Raw genomic sequence first — 27,499 nt, forward strand, 5'->3', positions numbered from 1 at the left:
GTGAAAGGCCCACCTTTCAGCTCTTTAGGGGTTTGCTGTGACTTTTCTGTCTGCTAGTTACAGACTGTTTCTACGGTCCTGGTGTTCACTGAACCAGCGTCATCCGTTGAAATACCAGTGGACTACAGAGCACCTAACTGACACGCTCGTGACAGGCCTGTGTGTGTGTTTGTGTGTTTCTTTTACATAGCATATCAAAGTGGCAGAATTTCATTTTGATATATTTCATGACTCAAATTCAGTGCTGCTTTTTACGAGTTCATTGTTTTTGTTATTTATTTTTTATGTTTATTTAGTGTATTTATTTTATATACTATTTTAAAATCATTTACACTTTATTAGGAACGCTTTGCTAGTACCTGGTTGGACCCCTCTTTGTCTTCACAGTGGCCTGAATTACGCTGTGGCATTTAAATGACACTCATTTATTATTTAGGGGCCCAGTTTGTGCCATGAAATATTACCCCCACATCATCAAACCATCACCAGCCTGAGCTGCTAACACAAGTCAGAATGGATTCATGTTGTTTATGGTGAATTCTGACCTGATCAGCCGAATGTTGCAGCAGAAATCGAGACTCGTGGTTTTCCAATCTTTAGTCAAAATTTGGTGAACTCGTAAAAACTGCAGTTTCCTGTTCTTAACTGACAGGAGTGGCATCAGGTGTGTTCTTCTGTTGCTGTAGCCCAACTTCTTCGAGCTTTAAGGTGTAGTGCTGTCAAAGAGTTTGCATAGTTTGGTTACAAAAAGGTTAATTGAGTTACTGGTGCCTTCCTATCAGCCTATCAGTTAAGTAGTGCGATCATTCTCTTGTCACCTCTGGCACCAATGAGACATTTTCTTCCAGAGAACTACTGCTTACTAGATATTTTCTCTTTTGCAGACCATTCTCTGTAAACCCAAGATGGTTGTTTGGGGAAAGTCCCAGTAGTTGAAGACACCATGTACACAGACCAGCCCATTCCTTTATGTTAATGAGCAGTCAAACAGATGTACCTAACAAAGTAGCTGGTGAATGTGTAACAGATTATAGACCCTGAATACTTGCATTGCTAGTACCGCTGAATAACTCATTCAAGGTATACTTTTTGTTTACTTGTTTTCTAAAACTTTACTGTAAAGGTGACTTTTCATTCCTCTGAAAAATCAAATATTTTCATAATGCCAGCATATTTGCTTTTTGAAGCTAGCAGGATGATATCATTCTTAAAGCTGCGAGACAATTCATATCAAAGCAGCACCTTCCTTCTAATGTGTTTGAAGTCGAATATTTCATTCAGCCGACTGCAAAGGGATTTCAGTGTTCGCCTGGCACTGTTTTTATTGACAATTTTTACTGTGGATAATGTTTTTTATGTATGCCTCCATCCTCAGGCATGAAAAGTGACACTAGACTATTTCTTTCTATGTTAAAACCACTGTCAACCACATCTGATATAACTACCAATGTAACAAACTGCTGCTGCTTCCTATGCAGATGAAATCCAAGTTATGTTGCAGTGGTTATTGTTTTACTGAATGCTATAAGTTTAAATGGAGAAAATGTAGCCGAGGTCATTACTCAAACTAAACGAAAATAACCAACTTCAAGGATCTTTGTAATTTCTGTGATAATTCACAAAGCTTAAAGAAGTTATACCAAAGCAAGTGGCAATTACAATTCTCCATACATGTTAACCTGCACATTATGGTAATTCCTGCGTGTATTTTAAAATAACACAATATTAAAAATCCCATATGTACCCATGATTTTCTTTAGGGTTTGTTCAACAAGTTAAAATGTACCGAAGTAAATCGATGTGGCCCCTTTCATGTCAGACAGGCTGTCATAAAGCTCCTCGACTGTCAATTTATTTGTGCATCCATCCTTTATATTACAAGTATTTTGTGGCCGCAGACCAATATTGTCACTGAAAGCTGTGCTTATTTCAATCTTACTAGAAAACTGCTAGTATTTGATGGTAAACTGATTGGAGAGCAGGGTGGAAGGCAGGTTGCTGCTGACTGTGCTTTCACTGCTCTAAAATCAGTTTCTAACCATGCTTTGTGTACGAACACAGCTAGCATTAGCAAGTGAACAGGCTTCAGTGGTTTAGCGTCATAACAGAGAAGTTTCCTGTTGCTAGCCCTCCTTGGTCAACATGTGTGATACAGAGAAGATGGGGCATGTTTTATTTCTCCTTTTACTTAAGGAATTGCTTGAAAAAATCCTCCACTACTTGTAATTTTCAACTATTAATAAGTAATTGTTGGTAGTATATTAGATATGTATATAAAACTATACTGGTAATACGATTTTACAGTTCTTCATGATTCACAATTAAATGTACAGACTTTACATACAGGTACACTTCTTGCACTGAGTTAAATTATTTGACAGATCACAGAATAGAGTATAGCAGGTTTGAAGCTAGAACATCGTACTTCATAATTCAGAAAGAGCAAGTTATCAAAAAGCTTGCAGTATGTTATTTTAAAATGCTGGACGGTGGATAAATATTGAAACAAAGGACTTGTCAGTCTCCTGTCTCATGGTTTTTGTATTTTTTGTTGACTTTAACCACTGTATTTGTTAACAACATCTGTTAACTACAACATCACTGATTTATCACACGTGTGTAGGATATGTTCCCATGTGTCAGAGGGAATAACAAAGGACACCATGAAAAATTAAATATGGGATTAGTTGGTCCTGAAGCCTCCAGGTATTTTACCTATTTGGAAATCATTGCAAAACTGAGTGGGGTATTGGAATGCACCCCGATATCAAACAGATGGGGCCTGAGCCACATGACCTCCTCTCCTCCCTGGAGACCTGGAAAGAAGACAGACTACACAAACACACAAGCAGCAAAAATCAAACACCACTCACACATAAAGGAGAAAGTAAACAAACAGAGGGACAAGGATAGCATGCATACAAGGGGCAGAGAGATGCTAGAGGAGGCTGAATTTCTTTGAGGACCAAAGTCCAAATCCAGAAAGAATGAGGCACCAATGGCTAAGGAAGTGGGAGGCCAGCACAGAGAAGAAAATATTACATTGAACAACACCGTGAATAAAATGTCTATTGTCTCATAATTTTCTGTTTTACTAACATACCATCTTTGCTGTTTGTGTAAAAAGTACCCGATTTAAATCTTTAATCTTCCTTTCTGCAAGCCACATTTTCCAAGTGACTTCAACTTTTTTTATATTGGCAGAAAGACTGCAAACTGAAAGTGTGCTGCATCATCAGGGTCTGTGTACACGGTAAATTTTATTTGGAGCCCTAAGCCTCTGCATGTTTCTCTCCTTTGTTTACTTATGTCACTTTGCTCCTAATCTGCCATGGTGAGAGTTGCGTGGGCTGGTGAAAAGCCTCAGTGCTCTTGAACACTGGTACTGCGTAAAGCAGGAAAGTTGTCTGCTACCTGAGTTTGAACTAAAAACTCCTTCAAACCAGAGTAACCGAGACTTGCTACAGTAATTCAAACTATGCTTAGTACTGTTGTATGGTTTTAGAGTTTGTAGAATAGTGTAAAGTATTAAACAGCATGAAATATAATAATGATAAACTTAACAATTAAACAGCAATAGATTCACTTCCACTTAGATGTATTCTTTGATAGATGGTGAAATCTGGTTTCCTGTTGGATTCAGCACAACTGGTAGATTTGTTTTAACTCTATATTAACCCTCTGATGCATGAATTATGAAAGCCTTGGTCAAGATTTTTTTCTTAAGTGCTTTTATTCTTCTCAGGACATGAAAAAAAATGTTTAACTCTTTTTTTTTCAAAAATATGTTTTTTTTATAAAGTTATAAACTTGTCCACTCCATTGGACTACACGCGCCGGAGCACTTAGCATGAAATACTGTGAATTTACTGTAAAAATTAATTACCTTGTGTTCTACTGTAAATATACAAACACTTGTTTGCTTGTATCCTTTGAAAAACATCTCAGCAATTTTTTTTGGAACTTTCAACTCATAAGGCCCCAATGTTTAGACGTAAATAACAAAACCAATCAACAGTCCTAGCTATGAATCCTACACCTGAATATGGCAAACTATCTCCAACAAGAGAAACATTTTTGAGTCTACACAGTTCTATAACGATGCAGGACAGTATTACCAAGCCCTTAGTAGCATGCTGGAAGAAAACACAAACTGACATCTTAGTCTCTGCATCTCCAAACAGTTCTATGTTCATCACACCTAGGCTGTGCGAAAGTTTGCAACGCATCCAGGGCACAATGGCACACAGCATTGCATGCAGATGTATTTGGTCTTCCGTGTGCACACAACATCATGGCACCTGTTTGCATTTTTCACCTCGGTCAGTTGGGGCCAGTGATATCCTGTGGCAAACCTGACCTCACAGGCTACTTTGGTGACTGCTCTCCACTTCACGGGTTGTGGGGTCCCACTGGGTCTTCCTCTTTTGCATTGCTGGAGGGAGAATCTCTTCTCTTGTTACTGACAGTTCTTTCCCATACAAGTTGGTGTTGTATGTTATATTATCAATTAGATCTGCTGGAAACAGATGTCTGAAGAAATCTATGGGATCCTTCCCCTCCACATTCAATTTCCACTCTCCTAGAAAAGGAGGCAAGTCTCCAACCAAGTCATTGTCTTGGACTTTCCAAATATTTTTGCGGGCTTGAGTATGGTCAGGTGCCATGTACCCATCTCCCACAGCTCCCTGATCATACTGACCTTCCTCTTCATCCTGCCCCTCATCGTTCTCACTTTCTGCATCCTGACTGTCTGTGTCTTCATCATCCGTAGTTCCTATGTCTCTGTTCTGCTCTGGCAGCCACTCTCATCATCACTGGACTTATCACTGAACTCCTCATCACTGCACTCATCAATGAAATCATCATCACTGGAGCTGGATGGAATTTCCTGGACTATTCTGTACGCTGCCTTATTCTTTGCTGCATTTGAAGTCTACAAAATATGATAAAATAATTATTATAGTAACTCAAACTACAGCTGATCTGCACAGAAATATATATTTTAAATGAGTAGCTTATAAATGTAACAATTATATGCTTAATTATAACCAAAACAGTCCCAAAAAACAGTGAGACAATTTATGACTTCTGTTAAAAAAATATAGTGGGTAATGCATGATGTCCACTACAGTGGACACATGGTTAATTGTAGTTTTCTACATATTAGACATAACAATTTCTTATTCCAAACAGATAATATCCTTCCCTAGATGTTACTGCATATCATCATATTTTTTTTACCTGTTGGGCTCTTTTAGCATAGAAGGATTGACAGGATATGCCAGCAGTGGTCGGCAGGGGTGACAGTTTGTCTGCCATCTTTGATTCAGAGGAAATTTACTTGCAGTTGCACTAACTGAACACTGAATTGACCTCAATGGAGCATGGCAGCAGAGAGCACTCTAGAGGCTAATATGCAGTTCCACCATAGAAACCAATGCATTAAAGAGATATGTACGTTTTAGTAGCTGTCCACTCCAGTGACCACTATGCATCAGAGGGTTAAGATAGTGGTTAGATGGGAGTGTAATGTATGGAATATTCCAGTGGGAAATAAATAGCAGTCTTTGAATATAAAAAACACAAGCCTAATTTCTCTATATTAAAATGAGTAAAGAACATGGTAGATAAAACACCAACAGCTCAAACAAATATGTGTCAGCCAGAAACTTACTTTTTTTTATCAGTGGAGTAAAAAAATGACATAGCAGTTTCAATTCCCTGTAAGATGAGGTTATGAGTCATGCATTAAAAATGATTCTAAATACACAAAAATGAAAAACATGAAAACTGTTTACTCAGCTTACCGAGACATAGCCTTTGTTAATGGGTCAGAGACAGAATCTGTCATGAAATACATCAAACTATTTTCGATAGTTTGTATTCAAGCTAATTTCCAAAGACAATAACTAACTGCTGCCACTGCCACAAGATGGCAGTAATTTACAGGATGGATGCAAACAAGCACCATGAGATGAGCACAGATGTTGAGGTTTCACTTTGGTACATTTTTATTCATGTTGGTTTTTATATGTCACTGGGCAAGCACTGTTTGCCTTGCTTGTCCTAACTAAAGGTCTGTGAGTTAAACTGATATTGAATTTATTTGATTTTTTCTGCCTGCAGTTGACCCCATTACTCCACTTTCTATTACTTTGTGCTCAGAAACAAGCAGTGACAGAATTATGTACATTTTTAACTTGATGCCTAATGTTTTCAAAGTGGAAGCTCGATAAAATTTATGTAAAGTTAAGAGGTCATTTAGATGTGAGGGTACTACAGAAATTAATGTAATAAGCCACTTCACACATTTGAGGTTATAAGGAGCACTAAATACAATCAGAATGCATTACAATGCATTACAATATAGAACCTTTATTCTGTTCATTTCACTTAATAAGTTTTTCTTAAACTTCTGCTTTTCTATTTCTACATGTCATCTTTAGGCTGTGTAGATGACACTTCCACAGAGTTGAGGTTTAATCTTTATTTTTTAGCAGTTTTGTTACCTAATTAATGTGTTTTTGACGCTGTTGAGTAAGTGTTACTTAATTGTGAAAACCATATTCAACACTATCTCTAACTATGTATAGTTATCATTCCGACTAACTGAGCTATCCATTTCATAAGCTGTGTTCCTAATCTTGCATAGTATAGATCATATAATTTTTTAATTTTTTTTGTGGTTGGATTCAAATACTCTTTAGGACAGCAGTCCCCAACTTTTTTCGCGCCACGGACCGGTTTATGCCCGACATCACGGACCGGCCTTTTAATGTGTCGCGGATAAATACAGCAAAATAAAACTAGTACCGGTACCGAAAAAAAGAAGATTTATTCATAACACACGTGAAAAGACCCAGGAAAACCACGTTAACAATAAAAACGATAACAAAATAACGCTGAAAACCGCTAAAAACCCTGAAAACCATACATTTCACACCTGAGCCTCAACTCTCGCGGCCCGGTACCAAACGACTCATGGCCCGGTACCGGATATACTCTACGCCACTATTAATAATAGTCTTATGTATTTGTGCAGTGACATATAGTCATAAATGGTACTAGTTGGATACTTTTTAAATGTGATAGTTAATTTTTAAGCTAGAATTCATTTATCTGCACCCTGTGGTGGTAGAATGGCACTTTTGTGTTAATCATTCTCTTCTCTTCATCTTCTCCGTTTTCCCCGAAGACTCGGTGGCATGATAATTTCTCATTTGATTCAGTTTTGCCTGGCAGAAGGGAGCTAAGCTCACTGATAAGATCTCCTTAAGAACCAGACATGTTGTCAGTAATGAAGGGAATTGCTTTGATCCGTCGACAAATAGGTCATTTAGACAGTGTCTGGTTTCTGATGCCGGATGATACAGTCATGACTCTCTCTCTTGTTCACTCCCCGTCGCTGCCTCTTCCTCTCGCCGATATCACTTTGCTGGGAATTTCTCTACTAGTCTCTCTCTTGCAGAAAAACTTATATAGGCATTTAACACAAACTGCCAAGACAACAGAGGAAAGAACCGAGGAAAGGAACAAAAAAGACAAAGAATGAACTGAAAAACAGTTTTGGATTATTATTGATACTCCAAAAACTAAATCCATTCAATATTTAATATTGAATGATGTGTGAGTTTGTATGTTTATGCGTGAGTGTTTCTGTATGAGGTACAAGATAGTAAGTGTAGCAAGATGAGAAAAGAGTTTCTCCTCTTTTCATTAAGTAAACTAGAAAGAATTTATACAGTTATGAGAAGCTCTTTGTGTTCACTTCATGTCGTGCTTTTTTCAACACATTCCCTCCTCTTCTGATGTAAAATGGCAGAATGACAGTGAGAGCTGTTTGCAAGTTAGATGACATCTCGCCTATCACAATATTCTGGGATAGAAATAGGGGAATGATAACATACTTGGCAGAATCTTTGGTATCCCTGAAGACGTTACAGCTAGCCCTAGTATTGTAAGAAAAATCACATTTTTTTTTAACTTGGGTCTCATTAATTAGGAATGCGTGGATTTTTCTCAAATAGGGTAACACGTACTCATTGCCTTTATTATATGCAGACCAATCAACTTAGCCTGCATAGTAACCCTCAAAAGGCCTGTACTAAGCCAGGAGTCCAAAAATTGGAAGCAAAAGAATTTTCCAGTCTAAACCTTTCTTGAGATCATTAGCTGGCATAAACAAAATGTTTGAGCAGTGGAGAAAACATAACTGTTCATGCTTGAATCCTCAAATGTATGCCCATGCAACCATGCACAAATATTTGGTAGAAACAGATGAGGATAAGGACTCTGGCGTCATCCCTCAACAGTCTTAAACGTGTCTACGTGAACGTCGTGGGCGGGAAAGCTAATTGGTTGGAATGACTGTGGAAACATGCAGCTGAATCCCTGTCTCCACCCCAAGCAGGACGACTTGGAAACGGGTGGGAAATCAGGGGGGCGTGGAAAACCCAAATGGAATTATGGAGAGCTATCACTTCCTAACTGGTGAGGATTTATACACCACTGCCAAGGCCAACGGATTGAAGTAATTTCATTTTTCATGCATGGCTTCTGTCCCCACAGAGACCTGAAGCAAAGAGAGAGAGTGATGAGAGAGTATAGCAGAGGGGAGAGATGAGAGGAAAGAGAAGTGGAGATGAGAAAGAGTGACTTAAAAAGGAGAAGGGAAGGCAGAGAAAAAGAGAGACAAGGAGAGGGGAGGAGAAAAGGGGGTGAATTAAGAGAGGAAGCACTTTGGCAGTCAGATGTGTAATAATTGCTTGTATTTTCTAATGCGACAGGAGAGGTATAGCAGTCTGCGTGCTGCAGTGTCTTTTTGCTTTGGCTGTACCAGAGGGTAATGACAGTACATTGAGAGTTCAACTAAGCTGCTAGCTGGATATTTGTTAGTTTGTGGGTGTTTAACGGCTAGAGTTTCTTTGAAGTAATAGCAGTCAATGCCTGCAGCTCGTTAATTATCATAGCTGTCAGCAGTAATTCACAGAGATATGTGCAAAGCATTCTGACGTTCTCCTCCTCCTATTCCCTAAAGAAAGCACACACACGTACATGCATGCACAAATAGCATTAGTAGGCTGGTATGACAGTGCTTCTCGCATTAGAGGGAAGCTATAACTGATCACATTTGTTTGATTAGAAAGACACACCTCTACCGGATTCTTCAACCAGAAAGCTGAGTATAATGTTAATGCGAATATAGAGGAAGGGAACGGAAAAAGTTCTAATAACAGCTTCGATAATGGTGACAGGTTTTTATTCTACCTGTCGTAAGAGTCAGGATGACATCTGCCTAATACTTTGTGTCCTTCCCTTGTCCTTGTTAGTTGCTTCAGCTATTTTCTCAGCAGGGCAGAATTCCTGGTGTGTCAAAAGTGTAGCTAAATTGGTTCCTTGAGTGGTGAAAGACGGAGACAACTTTGGACAGTCTTCCTCTTCTGGTGCACTCAGGCTCTTCACTGAAATAGTCAATGATTAGAAGAAAAAGGGTCGACCATTCCTGCGCGTACGCATGTGTGCATGTGTGTGTGTATGTGTGTGTGTTTGCCTGCATACCATAGAAAGTGTATGATTGATTAATTTTGATACACCAGCTGATTTTTCGGGTTGCCATGTCGTTAATGGACAGTAATGGGTTGCTTGGAGTTTTGGACTTTATTTGGACAATGAATTGAAGAACTCCTCCAAATGAGTCCCAATTACACAGCTCTTCAGTCCAAATCACAGACCTAGCAGTGCACTTAATGCACCTATTAGTTGCCTATCTGGCAAGGAAAGATAAACCAAAATGCAGGGCTATTTTTTAGAGAACGTTTTACTTCCCTTGCCCCACAGTTATTAGATGCATTTCATCGAGTGTGCACCTTATTTTCCTCTGGCCTATTTTGGCCTCTGCAAAATGTGTTTATTGTTATGTTTGCTGTTACCTAATTACCCATCACTTACAGAGTCATACTTTCACTTTCCTACGTAATAGGAAATTCAGATTTTTTTTCTTCTTTTGACGAATCTAAATTCTTCCAAACAGAATGCACAGCACTCCCTGTGGCAGCACTAATGGAATCCTTGAGTACCTAGAGGTTACTGTAGAAATGCCAAGCTTTGATATGTGTGTGTTTATAGTTATAGCACTCATGATGTGAGGAAATTATATTCCACAGCTTGATGAGCATTAGGTTTAAGAATGTAGTGGTTAAGGGGAGAGAAGCAAGGTTAAACCTTCAGGCAGGGTCATACTATAAAATATCAGTGAGTGCAGAGTCTGACACCTCAGAATCAGCTGATTTCTGTTCTGTCTTTAATATAAGTATCATTCAATGATACCTAATATGTTGTGGACAATTTTACTTTCATGATATAAAAATAACTGTAAATATTGCAGGCAGCTGTTTTTAGCTAAAAAGACTAACCCTCTGTATGTGAACTATTGCGTTGATGTCAAAGACCACATTAACACAGATTCTGCATATGTTACTGTGACTTTGCTCCTTACTCCATGGAAACATTATTACTTTACTTACAATTCAATCCACTATACTTAGCTACATCTTTAATACAATGATAGGAAGAAATGCCTGTCAACATCCAGTTGAAATTGATGTGAGCCTCCTCTGTGGTGTCAATGCAGTAACACAAAGGGCTTAAATGTTTCCTGCTTTGACTGTTACATAGCCAATGACTGCTTCTTAGATTGAATTGGAGATCTGCCATCATCCCAAGTCTCAGACACGAGAAATTAATGTGAGGTAATATAATGTCCCCACGGGTGATGAAATGTCATCTCGGTGTCAGTTTCTTTTTTCTCTGATTGTGTGTCCTTGCATGTTTCCAGTGAATAATATACAATAGATGGTTTTTAAAGAACTGTATATCATAAATCCTTGAATAATAAACACCTCACACTCAATACTGTACAAATAGAAGTAGGTTGCCAATGGAAACTATGTTTTTTTTTAGTGTAGCTTCCTGGATGCAAGAGAGAAATAAAGCCATAAAATCAATCAGGTTAAAGAAGCTGCAGGGATTAATAAAATGTAGTGTGTAACTGGGATTGACTGAGCATTCCTTTTTCTTTGTTGGGATGCAGATTCGTTCTGACCAGGACCAGGACATCTCAATCCGGTACAGCATCACTGGGGTGGGAGCAGATCAACCACCAAATGAAGTATTCAGTATCGACCCTGTGCTTGGAAAGATGTTTGTCACCAAACCTCTTGATCGAGAACATCGCTCTTCATATCACGTGAGTGTCTTCTTCACACAAAATTGTGATGGATGGATATCCAGTTTGCACTTTTTCTTTACATGCAACATTATTGGGTAATGTGAAGAATAAGAGACTTTGGTAATTCATCAAAGTCACATCCAGTCAAATTACTGTTCTCGTGGCATGGTAACAGTAGCACATGGCAGACTCACAGAAAGATGTAAATACCTGAACATTTAAGAATAGAAAGTAACACTTACTGCCCATTAAATTAGGTATTAACTCTGCTTCAGATAACATTTGGTTCCACTCAAAATTAGAGTTAAATTTACTCTATGGCCAGTGTTAACCTTTCAGTGTTAATTGTACTCAATTTAGTGTCAAAATTGACAACAAAATGTGTAAAAAATATTTAACACTGAGGGTTATTCACACATTCAGAGTAATTTGATTACACTTTATAGAGCTATTTTTACTCCAAATTTAGTTTAATATTAACACTCTGATGTGTGATAATATCTCTTTTTTATTTCTCTGTAGTGTGATTTTTTCATATTCATCTTATGATGCTATATTACTAAATAACTGTGATCTATCCTACAACAAATATACAGGTTAAAGTAACAGCATTTATTATGTTTCTCATTTCAGTGCCATTTAATTAACGTAACAAACCTTTACAATTCACAGTTCTATGATGCTCACTAGAGAAAGCAATATGACATTTCCCCAATGTCGTAGTTGTTTGCAGAAAAGTAAAAAAGTTGGTCAGGGATGAACTGTATGATGTACCAAAGACATAATGGGCCCTAAAGAGTTCATCAAGGGCTCCTACTGAACCTGTCGCTTTACATGGAAGTGCATGCTTCTCAATCACAATGAAGGTGTGAATGCTGCTTCTTGTGGATCCCTGAGTAAGAAGGTAGGACTGACTGCTTCGAGTGATGTTAATAATAATAATAATAGACAGGCTTCAACCAACATAATTAGCAAACGTACTCATGGGCAAATAAATAAATCGCTCTTGTAATAACGATCGGCAAAAGGCTCAACCTACGTCGATAGTCGATATATGCGTTCAGTCGCCCAACCTTACACCACAGTCACCAGATCTCAGTCCAATAGAGCACCTTCGGGATGTGGTGGAACAAGAGAGTCAGATGATGGATGTGCAGCTGATAAATCTGCAGGAACTGTGTGATGCTGTCTGGACAATATGAACCAAAATCTCAGAGGAATGTTTCCTGTATCTTGTTGAATCTGTACCATAAAGAATTAAGGCAGTACTGAAAGCTAAAGAGGGTCCTTCTAAGGATTAGTGAGGTGTAACTAATAAAGCGAGTAGTGGGTATATATTTATCAATCAATGCTCTTATTCACTTCTCTCCAGAGAATTAGATACTTTATGTTAACTGTATTATCTTCTGGCAATAAATTAGTCTTATATTTAGCTTACAATCATGAGAGGAATATTAAATATTGTAGTGATTATTAGCATCAATGTCAGCCTGTTAAGACTAACATTAGTTCTGTAGCTAGTGACTATTGATATCGGTAAATTCAAGTAGGACACATACTCTGGTTGTCTCATGGTGTGTGATTGATGCTTTAATGCTAGAATGTTTGTTTAACTTGTACATAACAGTATTTTAAGAATGTTTTTTGGCCCGATGCACCATGTAAAACCATCTTTTTTTCAATGCACGCTGTGCATTTTGACAAAACACCAACATCTGCACTACCTCATTTGAATGAAACTTTCATCATGTTGAGCCTCTCCTGTCACCTTTGTGCTGTGCATGCTGTTCTAGGCATCGAAAATACGGAACAATCAGAAAAAATGCATTTCATTTGGAAACAGCTTGTTGTATTGCTGCTCAAGCTTATCTTTTCACGCATCTTTCTGCTGCTGTGAAGGGAAACTGTGATGCAGTGAGCGACAGCACTGGGTTCATCAATTTAGGTTTCTATCATTGGTTTTCTCTCTCTCTCTCTGTACCTGCCACCATCTCTGTGCCTTTTTTTAATGGCACCTAGCCTGAGTTACAGTCATGGTAAGCTGGCAAATCTAACCTTTCAGTGGTAGGTGAGCAGATTTATACCCCAGAGAAGCTCCAATCAATGAAGTAATTTGTTAAGAAAGGAAGGCGCTTGCTAAAGGCTACCTAAGTGAACTGCTTGTTTGTTTTTGAAGAAAAGTGTTTCTTGGAGGAGAATACAAAATGTGGTTGGAAACCAGATGAGACAAAGTAAAGATGTATGTTTAACAAGTTAAGAAAGGTGTTGCAGTTCACTTTAAAGGACCCTCGCTGTTATAGCAACAAATATGCAATTAAATAGCATTGTAAGAAACTCAAACGCTCTCAGCCTCTGAACAATAAAGCCAAGGAAAGTCTTGTTTATTGAGCATTGTTACAGTTTTTCTCAAATGTTAAAACACAAAAGCCAATCCTGTAACCCAAATGACCAGTAGTCTAAACACATTTACCAAATGTAGCCACCATATTCCAGTACCATAAACACATGTCACATGAAGACACAATTCACAAAACACAACCCTCTGTACTCATAAATCTAAACACATTTTTCCTTGCTAAAACACATGTTGCAAAACAACTCTGCTCATATTCTCAAATTAAAGCTCATGTGATGCAACATGCTTGCCACAGTCACCAATCTTTGAACACAGGGAACACACCTGGCGTCATTCACTACACACAATGACTCAAAATTGAAGACACTTGTTGCTAATGCTGTACCCACATGTAAAAGCAAGTTCAGAGTGCACAGTATGCTGAAGAGTCCAAACAAACACAATGGATGAAGGCAGAGTCAGGGGAAGAGGAATTTGATGCAGAGGAGGGAGAAGAGCTGGCCCTGGAAGAAGAGGAGCAGGCCAATGAGGAAGAGGAGTTCAAATGAGAGGAGGAAGAGGAGCGACCAATGAGGAAGAGGAGAAGGCCAACATGGGAGAGGAGAAGGTCCAGGAGGGAGAGCAAGACAACCTCGCACCATCATTACTGACGAGATGCGAGCAACAGCTCAGCGACATGATGCCGCACAGTGATTGTGGTGTGTGTGTGGTGTGAATAACGTAAATAAAAAAACTTCACACCCTGTTCATGTTTTCAAGATTACTGTTGTGTGCAATAGATTCTGTTTTTGCATTGAGTTGTGTTACAGTAGTGTACGTACATGCAGGATGTTTTTATAGATTTATAGTCTTCATATGAAACTCACAAATCTAAATGCCTAATCCTCTGCAGAGATCTACGACGATCCGTTACTGTATAGTTTCTAAAATATGCATTGGCAGTTATGAAACAAAGAACCTTCTCACAAATTGAGCATTGTGTTTTCAATTGTTTTGCTGTAGTGTGTAATGCTGTGTATAGTGTTTACAGTTTTGACAGCTTCGAGCTGCTCTCTTGGTGTGGGAGTTTGAGTTTTGCAGTGGGAAGGTGTGGTTGTGTTTATGTAGCTTTTAGAGAAGGGTGTTGTGTTTAGACATTGGGGGACCTGGTGGTAACGTTTGTGACATGTGTTTTAGCATTTGAGAAAAACTGTAACCAGAAAACTGCAACATACCTAAAGTTAGTACTTGACTTTGTGGTCTCGGTTTTGTTTACTTCATTTTTCATGCAAGGACAGAACAAAGTTATGGTCTAGCTCTTTTTTATTTCAAAAGAATGAGCACTCTGAAATTCAAAACCAGCCATGCAACAAGATGCATTCTTATGAGGAAAAAAACCTTGAAGCTTCTGGGTCTGTTGTTATCTCTAGGACGCTGCCTCCTGCCAAATGCATAGCGCTGCCTGGTACGGTCTGTTTTCTCCCCCTCGTCTTTCAAGATAATAACTTTAATGTGGACCCAGAATTACATTTTGCCTTCTTTAAACATGGCGGTAATCTCTGACTCCTGCTGTTATTGAATTAGGGTGTGGGTTCATGTGGGATGGAGGGATGAGGGTGGGTGTAGATAAGGGGCCTGGCTCGTAGCCCGTTACAGCACAGTGAGATGTGATATGCGATGGCAGCACACGGATATTGGGTGCAGGACAGATCAGACAATGCAGTGGAAAAAGTAAAGTCAAATTAACCTCAGGGAGACCTGAAGATGCAATTTTGGTGGAGGTGCAGAGTGGAAGCAGACGGTGGAGAGGACAGAATGAGCAGCAGTGAAGAGGATCTTCACCTCTCTGAGGAGAAGAAGTCGATGGAGAATGCTACTTATTCTATTTCCTGCCACAACGAGCCTGAAGGCTGTTTCATATATCTGACACTCATGCTCCTACAGTGACCAGGTAGCTTTTTCCTATCAGGTAACGCTCATAAGAGAAGGATACCATTCCCTTGATTCATTCTACATGTTGAAAAAAAATAGCTCTTGTTAAAATTGAGAACCTTTGTCTGTTCTCTCCATGTTTTAACTTTTCCCTCAGTCTTTTCCAGTTTAGTTTATCTTCGGTTCTGATGAATATCCTAACGATAATGTAGAGAGACCTTCGCCTGAAATTGATCACTGACATATGACCAGAATAAATATTTACAAGCCGGTGTTGTTAGGAGCAGGATGTAGATAAGATCAGATTTTTCTTCTTTTTTTTCTTTACTTCATATGATATAAAGTAAACATCCCCGGTACTTCCACCTGACAGGAATATCGCTGAATAAGTCATGCTCAGGGATATAAACATTCCCAAGTTAAGTGAACTGAATGAAAACAGCTTTAGGGAAAAGTTCATTTCTAAATACCACTTCAGTTTGCTTGTTTGACCTTCTTGTAAGCAGTGAAAAAAAATAATTCAGGCATTGATTTAAACTCGACATTTCCCTGATAATGCAGATGTTTCCGATTTTTTCATTTTCTTTCAAACTGTTGGTTGTTTGGGAGGTTTTTTGCTCAAAAAGTGAAAGAAGTAAGGACACGTTTGACAGCATGTATTGATTTTAGTAATAACTTCATGTACAAAGTTTGTGAGAAATCCTAGTTGGTGATTCCATTGATCTGAGCAAAGCTGAGTTGAATTTGAGATGGGTTGACCGTGTTTGTGGAGTTAGAGATGTGAAGAGATTTCAGGACTCTTTCAAACAAAACCAGACAGAATGTTGATCAGGGATCCAATATGATGATTCTGAAACCGACTCCTTGCTTTTACAGTGGAGCCAACTTTCAAAAAAATAAGATGTTTGTTGTTTTGCTCTTTGCTGAGATAAAAACTTTGGTGTGTAAGTGTAAAAGAGATAACGAGTTTGGAGAAATAACATAAGCATAAAGGCAATTTGTCTGAAAGAAAAATGTCCAGAATTTTTGTTTTGACTTTTATTCAGTGTGGCTCTGTATGTTTAGGAAATCTTTTATGGTTTTCTATACTATAATTCAAAACCACTGATTTTATCAGCCTGTATAAACAGTGCAGAAGTGTTTTTCAGTTTGGCTCTAGAGGTCCACTGAAAAACACTTGCTTTCAGTTAATTGATGTTTTTATTTGTGTTGTTTTTTGCTTTGTTTGTACCTGACAGAAAGATATTTTAGATGTTGAGATTGTCCATCACAGAATAATATTAGGGAGGTACCGTACCAGTTTGATTTCTTTGGTGTGAGATGTGATGGCGCAGTATGAACCAATATCATAATGTTAATCGAAATAAATTCTTGCAATTTTTATTTTGTTTGAAACAAAATGAGTTATTATATTTAGGAATATAACATAATACCTTTCTCCAAATACATATCAAGCAAACAGCTTGTCGCCATTCACTGTTACAACCATCTGCTTCTTGTGCACACACATGTCCTTCATGATTTGATTTAACCACTCTCCTAACATCGCTTTTAGTTATTGTTGGGAAATGGGTGGCATCAAGGTCCTTTTAATAAATTGCTGGGCTACAAATCTTCATGACACAATGCCTCAGTGTCTTCATGACATACCAGTAGAAACAGACTGAATAAACATGAATTCTTTTGAAAGGCTTACCAGGAGATAATATCGTCACTCTGAAAAGAACATGTTTGTAATGGTAATACTTCTGGAACACCATCTTGTGGACAGATCGAAACAAAGTGGAGATATTTGGCTATAATACATGATGCTGTGTTTGATAAAAAGGAAATGCAGCATATTAGCACAAACACTTCATATCAGCTGTCAGGGATTGTGGTGGAGGGCTTGCTTTGCAGTCACAGGACTGGGCACCTTGACATTATTGAGTCAACCCTGAACTCCTCTGTTTACCAAAGTACTCTAGAGCAGCGGTCCCCAATCCCCGGGCCTCGGCCCGGTACCGGTCCGTGAGTCGTTTGTTACCGGGCCGCGAGAGTTGAGGCTCAGGTGTGAAATGTATGGTTTTCAGGGTTTTTATTGGTTTTCAGCGTTATTTTGTTATCGTTTTTATTGTTAACTCGGTTTTCCTGGGTCTTTTCACGTGTGTTATGAATAAATCTTCTTTTTTTCGGTACCGGTACTAGTTTTATTTTGTTGTATTGGTCAAAAATTGGTCAAGCAACATGGCAGTGAAGGACACTGAAGCTAAAGACACCAGCAAATCTATATCAGGATGGTTGAAAGAAAAGACTCAGTGTTGCAGTAGTCCAAACAAGACCTCAACCTGACATTTCCTGATAAATATTGTGTCTGGACCTTAAGAGAGCTGTGTATAAATAAATGATAAACTGAAGAAATGTGATAAAGAAGAGTTGGCCACAATGATGGGAGAGATTAGAAAAAAATAATAAGGTCAAGCTACTAAAGGTAGTTCTACATCCTGCTGGATCACGAGATGCATTTAGCTCTTTACAGGACTGTCTTGTTAAAACTCTCTTTTTCATATCATAGCTATATATATTGGCTGATTAATTAATTTAGTGCCAAATCCTTGCAGTACTGTTTATGACCCAGCAAACAGAGCAGCTTCTGTGTAAACATTCATGTCGCTAAAAACTGTGAACTCGCAATCATAAATGAAGCCGAGTCAATTACTGTGACAACATTTTTGTCAGCTTTTATTTTCTGTCATCTTGATTTTGGTGGCTGTCATAGGGCACTGCTTAGACAGACGTTAGCGAGTAAATCAAACTGAATCTGTAAACACGGTGGTTTTAAAATATGATGGTCCATTTCCAGTAGAAAGGAAATCTTGGTGTAGATAAATTTAATTTAGAAAGTATTGGCAAATCTTAGATTAGATACATTCTCAGAAAATAAATGTGTTATTGTGCCTCTAGTGATACGACTTATCGCTGAGGTAGTGCTCTCTAAGGTGTTGCTGTTGTACTGTGTGGTTTATCCTCTAGACAGAGACCAGGCTTGAACCTCCAGAACAGTTTTATACATTTTTAAAGAATGTGGGACATTAATTTGTTTTGTATCATTATTCATTAAATGGGCAATAGACTGGCATTTGTACAGTGTCTTTCTAAGCCTGCTATCTACCACAGACTTAACCTACTGTACTGCACCTTACATCTGCACCTGTAGCTCATTTCCCTAACTGAACAGGCAACACTGCTAACCGTTGTGATGAAGATATAAAAAACAGACGTTTGAATACAGTTAATATATTAATATCTTTCCCAGTTTCTTTTTGATTGGGCTAAACACAAACTGTCTGATATTACATCTTAAAATATAGGCGAAACCATGTGAATGTATGTTACTGCTTTATACATACACACATGCCCTTAGCTCTCAAAGAAGTCCATATAGTTACCTTGAAGCTCATTAATGAGGGGATGCAGAAGGCACAACATTGACTTATATTACACTGGTTCATTTTATTATATATTTATTATTTTTTCTTTCGGAAAGCAAATGTTTCACCCATTATTTTTCTCCGTATTAGTAAAAGAAGCGCTCATCAAAGCCTGATTCTAAATGATTTATCATTTGTTTATCCTCCCATAATAACAATTCATGCAGGAGCGCAGTCTGAGTTCATTACTCCCTCAAAATATACTATATTTTAAAGATGAGCATGAAAATTCAATGTGCCCCTGTTCTACAAGTGGGTTGAAACAGCAGGCAGTGAAACAGGGCAGCGGCTACACCGAGATGCTGGAGGTCGAGGTGGCAAAATTAGCATTCTAAATAGATGTGTACAATGTGAGAAGACTGAGGCATATTATGTGTGTATGACCATGAGTAGCATATTTTTATCTATAATCATTATCTCTAATCTGAACGTGTTTTTTCTGTTTCCTTCCTAGCTGCGAGCCCATGCTGTGGACATGAACGGCAACCAGGTTGAGAACCCTATCGATCTGTACATCTTTGTCATCGATATGAATGACAACAGACCCGAGTTCAAAAACCAGGTCTACAATGGCTCTGTGGATGAAGGCTCGAAACCAGGTAATAAATTATAGATGGATAAAAACAATTGAAACAATTACAATAGAAACTTTTTTTTTTGTTTTAAAAGTCAAGAAATTTATGGGTGAACAGAAAAAGAACAGCGAGTATATCAGGAGAGATTGGTGTTGTTAAAAGTATGACTACACCAGTGAATCTTTGATGCAACAGAGAATTTTCCATTCCCCTTGATTTAGCAGACGGACAGAGAATCGGTCTCGTAGAGTGGCTTTTCATTTAGCCTGGTGCAGCAGTGGTCATAAACCAAAGAGGGTGCTCAGGCTGGAGAGGAGATTGAGGATTAAATGTACCACGCTGTAGCACCACTGGGTCATTTTATGTCTAACCTTAAAGCAGAAGAATCACAGAGATGAGCTCTCTGTGTGCAAGCGTGTGTGAGTTTGAACCCGATGAGCCAGAGTTTATTGCACCAGAGGTGATCTCAAAAGGTGTCCAGGTGCTCAATACCTTTTTCTTTCTGTTTTGCTTTCTTTCCTTCTTACTTTTGTCACACCTCACTTTTATTATCTTTTCTTTTCCTTTTTTGATTTCCTTTCCTAAACGATACCATCCCTGTTGCCCGAGCCTCGCCTCACACACCGTACAAGTCCCTGTACGGCATGCATGACATTCAGTTGAACAATAATCATAAAAAAGAGAGTTTTAGAATTTAGAGCTCCAGTGGTTTCAGTGGAAGGGCAATTACAGACTTGAATTAGTTTGCAAATTAAAGAGTCATTATGGGGACCTAATCCTGTCAGGCACAGCTTAGGATCCCCATACAAAGGGTCCACATTAAACCCCCTAAGTCTGCAGCTTAATGAAATTACCCCGGCGATGTGTGACACATTGTGATTCTAAATCTCCTTCAGTCTATCCCCACATCTCTTTAAAAAAAAAAAAATGATGGGTGGAGGACTGATAGTCTCTCCACTTGGAATCACACCAAATATGGAGTCTGTCCTCTATTTCCCTCTTTTCCTCTCCCTCTCTCTGTTCCTAACAGCTTTTTTGTTGTCTCGCTGAGAGGCCTTCAGAGTACTCCCTCTGGCCGAGTCATTGACAAATGTTGCTTTGAAATGTAATGAAGTTTGAAATGGGAGCTGCGGTTACAATTATCCTCGGACAGGGGCTGTCACTGGCATGATATCACTATCTCTGGCAATTAGAATTGGCTACAAGAGAGGCAGAACAAGAGGGAGAAAGAGATGGAGAGATTGGGTGACAGGCAGTGATCCCACAGAGTTATACAAGTAGGGAAGGAACCTAACAAGTGTTGCTTTCGTGAGAGAGTAGACTCTTATTCTCTGCAACACAAATGCGTCATAATCAGTTTTTATTATTCGTTTTTAACATGTCCTTTAAATATAAAAAACATCATCTTTATAACATATGATTTTAATAATATTTACATGTATATATACTTTTGTGTTTGATTTTCTAGTATTTGTCCAAGTCGTTATTTACAGAACAGCTACCCATATTTTTGTTCTGTTGGCGTAGATTTCTAAGTACCTGTCCCATTAATATACATTCATTAAAATTATATTAAATAATGTTTCTATGAAAATTACATCTGTATAGATGCAGCAATTTAATCCGTTATGACATCTTAGTAAAACAATAGAATGTAATTGTAAAATTATAGTAATTTTTGCTGAAAAGCTGCCCACATGGACATAAGTAGTAATTACAGGATAATTTCCCTACAGTTCCAATGTCTCTGTCACGAGTGTGCTTTTTTAATATATTATACAGTCACGTGAAAAAGAAGGTTTTCACAGTCCTGTGACAGAGTCTGTGGTTACTGCTTTCATAGCAAGGTAAGAAGTAGCCATGTGCTGCTCATCAAATACACTCCATTAATTGACTGATGAGCAAGTGTGATCACCTCTGTAAAAGCATAGGCAGTTTTTCGTTCTGGAGCATTTGAAAAAAGCAACTGCTTTAAACCAAAAGCTTAACCAATGACTATTGGTAGTAGACAGAGGGGAGGTCAAGCTTCACCATGTCAAGTCAAGTTATTTACAAAGATAGCTATAATAAGCCACTGTTATGGTTGGTAGTTGATCTATAAAGAGTATGCCGGTGGACATAAATGCTGACAAATTTTCTGTGTTTCATCAGGAACATATGTGATGCATCTGTCAGCATTTGATGCAGATGACAACACCACAGCTAATGGAATGGTGCGCTACCGGATCCTGTCCCAGACGCCGCACAGCCCGATCCCTAACATGTTTACCATCAACAGCGAGACTGGAGACATCGTGACAGTGGCGCCTGGTCTTGATCGAGAGGTTGGTCTTCTCTCTCCTGACGCATTCATCAACTCGTACCACTTTATAGTAACAAGTGTTAATAAACAGTAAATTTTTAATGTGAAGTAACTCTTTTCAGTCAACAACACTGACATTTTAATTAATGTTTACGAACTGATTAATATACAACCTTTTAATAGTATGTGATTGTCATTGTAAAGTGGTAACTGATTCATAAAACTTTCTTGGCTGATAAATACTGTTTGGTACATCTATAGATATTTTTGAATGGCTAGTATAAAGTTAGAACTGGTGTTAAAATACTTGTTTTGAAGCTGCATAGGTTTGCGGGTGGTGTAAATCAGTTACAGTTATTTACTTGTTCAGGAATGTGAGTAAATAACTGTAATTTGACATCTTAGTTTAAAACGAATAATGCATTTTACTTTTTTTCAGCTCTTTTGAAAAACAGTTCATCTGAAAATTTATGGATAACAACAGTAATTATGTTTTGGCATTACAATTATCCTTTTAATTAAAGCATACTGGTGGATTAACCATTGCAGAGACATGAAAAAGTATTTCAGCAATTACCATCAACATTCATTTAGAGCAGCTGTGGCATAAACCTTACACTGGATGGTGGTGAATTTAATTTATTTAGTGTTTGGGAAAGTTTGGAGGGGCACTTGTTTTACTGCTGTTAAAAACCCTAACCCTTATAAATATTCCTAACATGCCACCGGCTTTGACTAAATGCAATATTTAAAACTCGGGTAACTGAGATATGCGTACTGATCGATAAAAATAACACAAAATAACAATAGCTCTTTATTTATCATTAGCAAATGTTATAAGTGCAGATCTCATCAGACTGTAATTGTCTCTAATCAACTGTGATGTCATATTTATTACTATATAGAATAATGGATAATGTATTTGTTACACAGACTGGAACAATTTTTTAAAAATCATCATTTCATAACAATATAACAATGAAATGACCATTTAACTAGTTTTAATTGCCCATTAATTTACAGAAAAGCTTATTATATATAAGCTTATATTTTCTATTGTGCAGGTAAATACTTTTTCCATTTAAAAAGCACTGCCAGGTGCCTAATGAGCCTTCTGCTGGAGGTTTCTTCCCTTTAAACTGGAGTTTTTCCTTCCCACTGTTGCCAAGTGCTTCTCACAGGGTATCACCTGACTGGTGAGGTTTTCTCTCGAATATTATATTGTCTTTTCTTACTATATACATTTTCCTCGAGACACCTGTTCCTGTTAATTGGTAATTGGTGTGACAAAGGATGATAAAATAATTTTTAGTCATACAGTGTGGGAACCCTTGCATTGCTGCACAGTGTCTGAATGAGCCATACCTGGTCAAAAGGAAGACATTTGTATCTGTGTTCATGGAGCACAGTTCCTAATAGCATTGTTTACTCTGATGACATCCTAAGATATGACTTTCAAATGTTACGGTGCCATTTGTCCCCGCACACACACACATAAGTCATCTTTTTTTTATATTAAATTGTCCACGGTCACCTTGTTTGTGGAGCTCTAAAAGTTGTGACAAGATCCAAATGTGTTTATTCTCACAACATGGATGTGCCAGTGACAACTCTGCAAAGAAATCTCCGAGACAGATCATCCTCCCAGACTGTCGCCAGTGACAGACCTATTAACAACACATCACGCAGCAGTGGGCTGCTCGTGAGTGTGCGTGTGTGTATGTGTGCGTGGTGTTTGTGTGGTAAAGATCTGAGATAGAATGCCCTTGACACCTGTCAGACAAACACAAAAGCCCATAATCACATCTACACTCGATAAAACACAGGCAATAGAGTGAAAAAACGAAAACTGAAGGGAGCAATAGAACAAAAACTGAGCTGGTAAGGTGGGTTATTACAATGAGGGGGGAGTAAGTGTGTGAATTTGTTAGTGAAGATAGTGTGATGGAGACAGAGAAGCAGGATGAGACATGATGGTGCCAGAGGGAGAGAGGTACAAGGGGAGCATAGACTAAAAATGTCTCAGCTGAACCGCTTTTCTTTTTGCTCTGGTTTATCAGTACACTGCTAATCCACACAGTCACCCCTAAACGTAGGATTACACTCTTGGCACCCCTAAACACACGCATGCACACAAACACACACACACACACAGAGACAAGATTGTACTTCAAAGAACTTGTGTTGAGATAATTATTTCCCTTGCCCATAACCTTTTTAATAACATATGTTTTTCCAGGTTAGTATCACTGGGATCAGCGTTCTCACTTTCACTTCCTTTTCAGATCACATCTGCTTACTTTACAATCAGACAACAGCCACGTGTAAATATAATATGCACAAGCTGGTCATATTCCCAACAAGATGAAAGCTCATCTAACTCTTCATCTTCCTGCTACTTTCCACAAGCTTGACAAAAACACTACAGGCAGACCTACGTCAGCAAAAGAAAAAGTCAAGCCAACAAAGAATCATCCCTCCATCCAACCTGGGACCTGTCATATTTTCTGAAAAATCTACTAACCCCATTTAGCATTGATGTCAAATTACAGTAAGGCTAGTAATACAGACATTTTTAATGCTTTTTGATGCCATGTCTAAGACCCGTGAGCAGATTTCATTAACCAGATAACACATCAGTACTGCATGTTGATACAAGGTGCAAATGAGGTTCGTAAATCTTCAGAAAAGAGACTAAGGGAAAAGAATGGCTACACATTGCCTCTTTTCCCTTTAAACATCATCATCCGTACATTTTCTAGCACTCATCTACATCCCGGCCCCAGGTTTACCTTTCACACTAGCCCAGAAAATGTTTTTAACCTCACACTAACAGTTAACACTCCTAAAGTGAGAATGAACCAAAATGCATTGTTCAGGCAAAGTTGGTGTCCTTAGATTAACAGAGTCTCTGCAGATCAATACATAGTTGATAAGTGACAAAATTTAAACCCAATTGAAAACCTTTGGGGACACTTTCCACCTCCACTATCCAAACAACAAATGAGGGCATCACTTTTGGAAGAATGGGATGTAAGTGGAGTCAACAAGACTAAATTTCATTCCAGTGCTGGTGTTAAATTAACTCCTGACTCTGGGGAAGAGACTGATAATCAGTATTTTGTGTCAGCCTCAACTTAAGCGTTTCTTTTCTGACTTTGTAAAATAAAATGCAACACATAAATATACCCAAGAATATAGATTTATTGAACTTGTATTTATTAGTAGAAGAATGAATTCTAAATAAAGTTATACTCATTTTCTTTACCTAATTTATTTGTGGTAGTCATGTCAGTCTAGTGTGAGACTAGGGTAAGGCCACTGCATACTGCTGCCTTTTACAGCTTTACAGTTTCTCCTTTCCTTGTGCTCACTGTGTGAAAGCATACACTCAAATGTGCACCTCCTTAGACACATGTGAGTGAAATGGTGAAATGAAATGAAATTGGCAACAATTTCAATTTATGTTACTGTAAGTATGATAAAACAATCTCCCAGCAAATCAAGAGCACAACAGAAATAGAGCAAGAACCTAGAGAAAGCACCATTTTCAGCCTTTTTACTTATCCAGAAATATGATAAATATCCCAGACTGCAGTAAAGTGAAAATATATATATGCCAAAAGCTGTTGACGTAACAGCCATGAAATGCCTCCAAACTGCTGACCCTTTGCAGTTAGCTTTCTTCAGGCAATGCTCTCTCTCTAGCAGCTAGTGCACTGCTGGTGACAGGTGGCTTCTTAAAGCCAAAGAGCCAGAGCTGGAGTGGATCGGCTCATAGATCTTTCCCCGCTGTCAACAACGCCTAATTCAACTTTTTGAATCAGGATTAGAACAATATCCAAACCATATATCAACATGTTAACATGTTATCAACAGTTAACACAAAACCAGTTAACTATTGGTTCTAAGATGTTACATAACCAGTTACTACTAGTCCAGAGTTGGCACTGGGAGAGAGCCCATCTTTCTCTTTGTGAAAAGACATTTTAAACAAGCAAGTTGAAGAGTAAGTCTCATGGCAGCCCTACTAACCGGCTTGGTTCTGCTCGACTTTCAAGCAGAAAGTTGTATGCACGCTGAGTCAGTGTAAGCTTGCATATAAGCACTTCATCACCTGAAAGTCAAGAAAACTGCTGGATCTAGCAGAGCTATCATTTGCCACATTAAGAAAAAAATAAAACAAACAAAAAATAAAATTGGGTGCACATTCGTATATATGGTGTAGCTATGTACACGTATTTCAGTGACGCTGATTTGATTATTTAAAAATGAAATTGTCTTAGTGTCTTAAATAAACTCAGGAAATTTGTGTTTGGTTGATTATTTCTTTGTTTTAAAAATGTCTCTTGGCCTTAAATCTTATACTGCTGGAAAGACTGTTTATTTCTCCTTAAATGGTGCCACACAGGGACGTCAGTACCCAGTCATAGCCACGACAGCCTGGCAAATCCTCGTCATGCTGGTCACCAGCTTGGTCACACACTGCTGTGGGATGGCATCCTGTTTCTCAACCAGCAAGTCAGCCAATGTGGTTGTGTTGGTTACTCTGGCACGAACAACATGCCCAAGCTGATCCCACAAGTGTTCAATGGGATTGAGCTCAGGACTGCAGACAGAACATTCCATCCTCTTGACTCCCTGAGTGCTGATGGGATGAGAAAATGTCGTTTTGTGACACCTATTCGTGTCCTGTCTCTGACACCCCCTGTTATATGGAACTTGCCCTTCAATTTAGAGATGGTACTTGGTGTCACTCCAAATAATGCTGCAACTTTCCGGTGAAATACCACCTTGAAGTTGTTCTACAGCACCTGCTTATCCAGCAGACACCAATTGGCATACACATTTTGTGTTGTCTTGTATTAGCTTCTTCCAAAGGGTGTCAGAACTCAGTCATGTAGGAGGTTCTAAGAAGTGAGACATCAGCTGTGGTGGTTCAGCACTCTGATTGTGATCTCTTCTGGATGCCACTTATGTCATGCCAGAAGAAGACCCTGGGGTAGACCCAAGAACTACCCCGCCTACCCCAATCTGCACTTAGATTGCTGCCTCCACCACCTGGATAAGGAACTGGATGTTGCAAAATATTAATGGATATGTATGATGGATGAATATAAATAAACTTGTGTGCAAACAGTTTCTCCAGCATATAAACGCATATTTCAGTGTCCCAGCATTTTTCCTAGACGGCAGATAAAAGTCTTAACCTTGCCAGAAAAAAGTACCTTCTGTACTGTACATAAACTTCACAGGAAGATTCGACGATGCACACTGCAGTGTTTACCTGGTCCACTTTTAGTCAGCACTTTAGCCCTTTGAAACTTGGAAAGTTTCTGCACCTCCCTTCTCTTCTTGGACTGGAGTGTTGGAGGTGTTAGGCACACAAAAAAAGCACGATTTATTTTTGGTATTATCCCTCCCTTGTGCCTCAGTTGCATCCCCTGCCGCCTCTTATCCTATCTTCTGTTCTTTACTTTTGAAATGTCTTCTTCCTCTTCTTTGTAAACTCCCACACTGATTCTCTTTTAAAGATTTCCACTGGTCTGCAGTGGACTTTTAAGAGCTTGTTGACAGTAACAGACCTTAGTACTCCAGAGAAGACTGGCTATGCTGCGGTGTTGTTGCAGCGCTGAGAGGTTCAGAGGAGCGCTA

The 27,499-nt window shown here is 38.6% G+C and overlaps 1 protein-coding gene across 3 annotated transcripts in view; it reads left to right on the top strand.

Moving 5' to 3' along the window:
- LOC308406630 (cadherin-4-like) overlaps positions 1–27,499 on the top strand; it is a 253,347-nt gene that overhangs the window by 194,302 nt on the left and 31,546 nt on the right. For all 3 annotated transcript variants that reach the window (XM_080897730.1, XM_080897731.1, XM_080897732.1), the window contains 3 exons: positions 11,093–11,248; positions 19,422–19,566; positions 21,694–21,866. In XM_080897730.1, the coding sequence (XP_080753856.1) occupies positions 11,093–11,248; positions 19,422–19,566; positions 21,694–21,866 (474 nt within the window). The remainder of the gene's footprint in view (positions 1–11,092; positions 11,249–19,421; positions 19,567–21,693; positions 21,867–27,499) is intronic.

The sequence above is a fragment of the Rhamphochromis sp. 'chilingali' genome (genome assembly GCF_963969265.1).
Source record: "Rhamphochromis sp. 'chilingali' genome assembly, chromosome: 12".
NCBI classification, from domain to species: Eukaryota; Metazoa; Chordata; class Actinopteri; order Cichliformes; family Cichlidae; genus Rhamphochromis; species Rhamphochromis sp. 'chilingali'.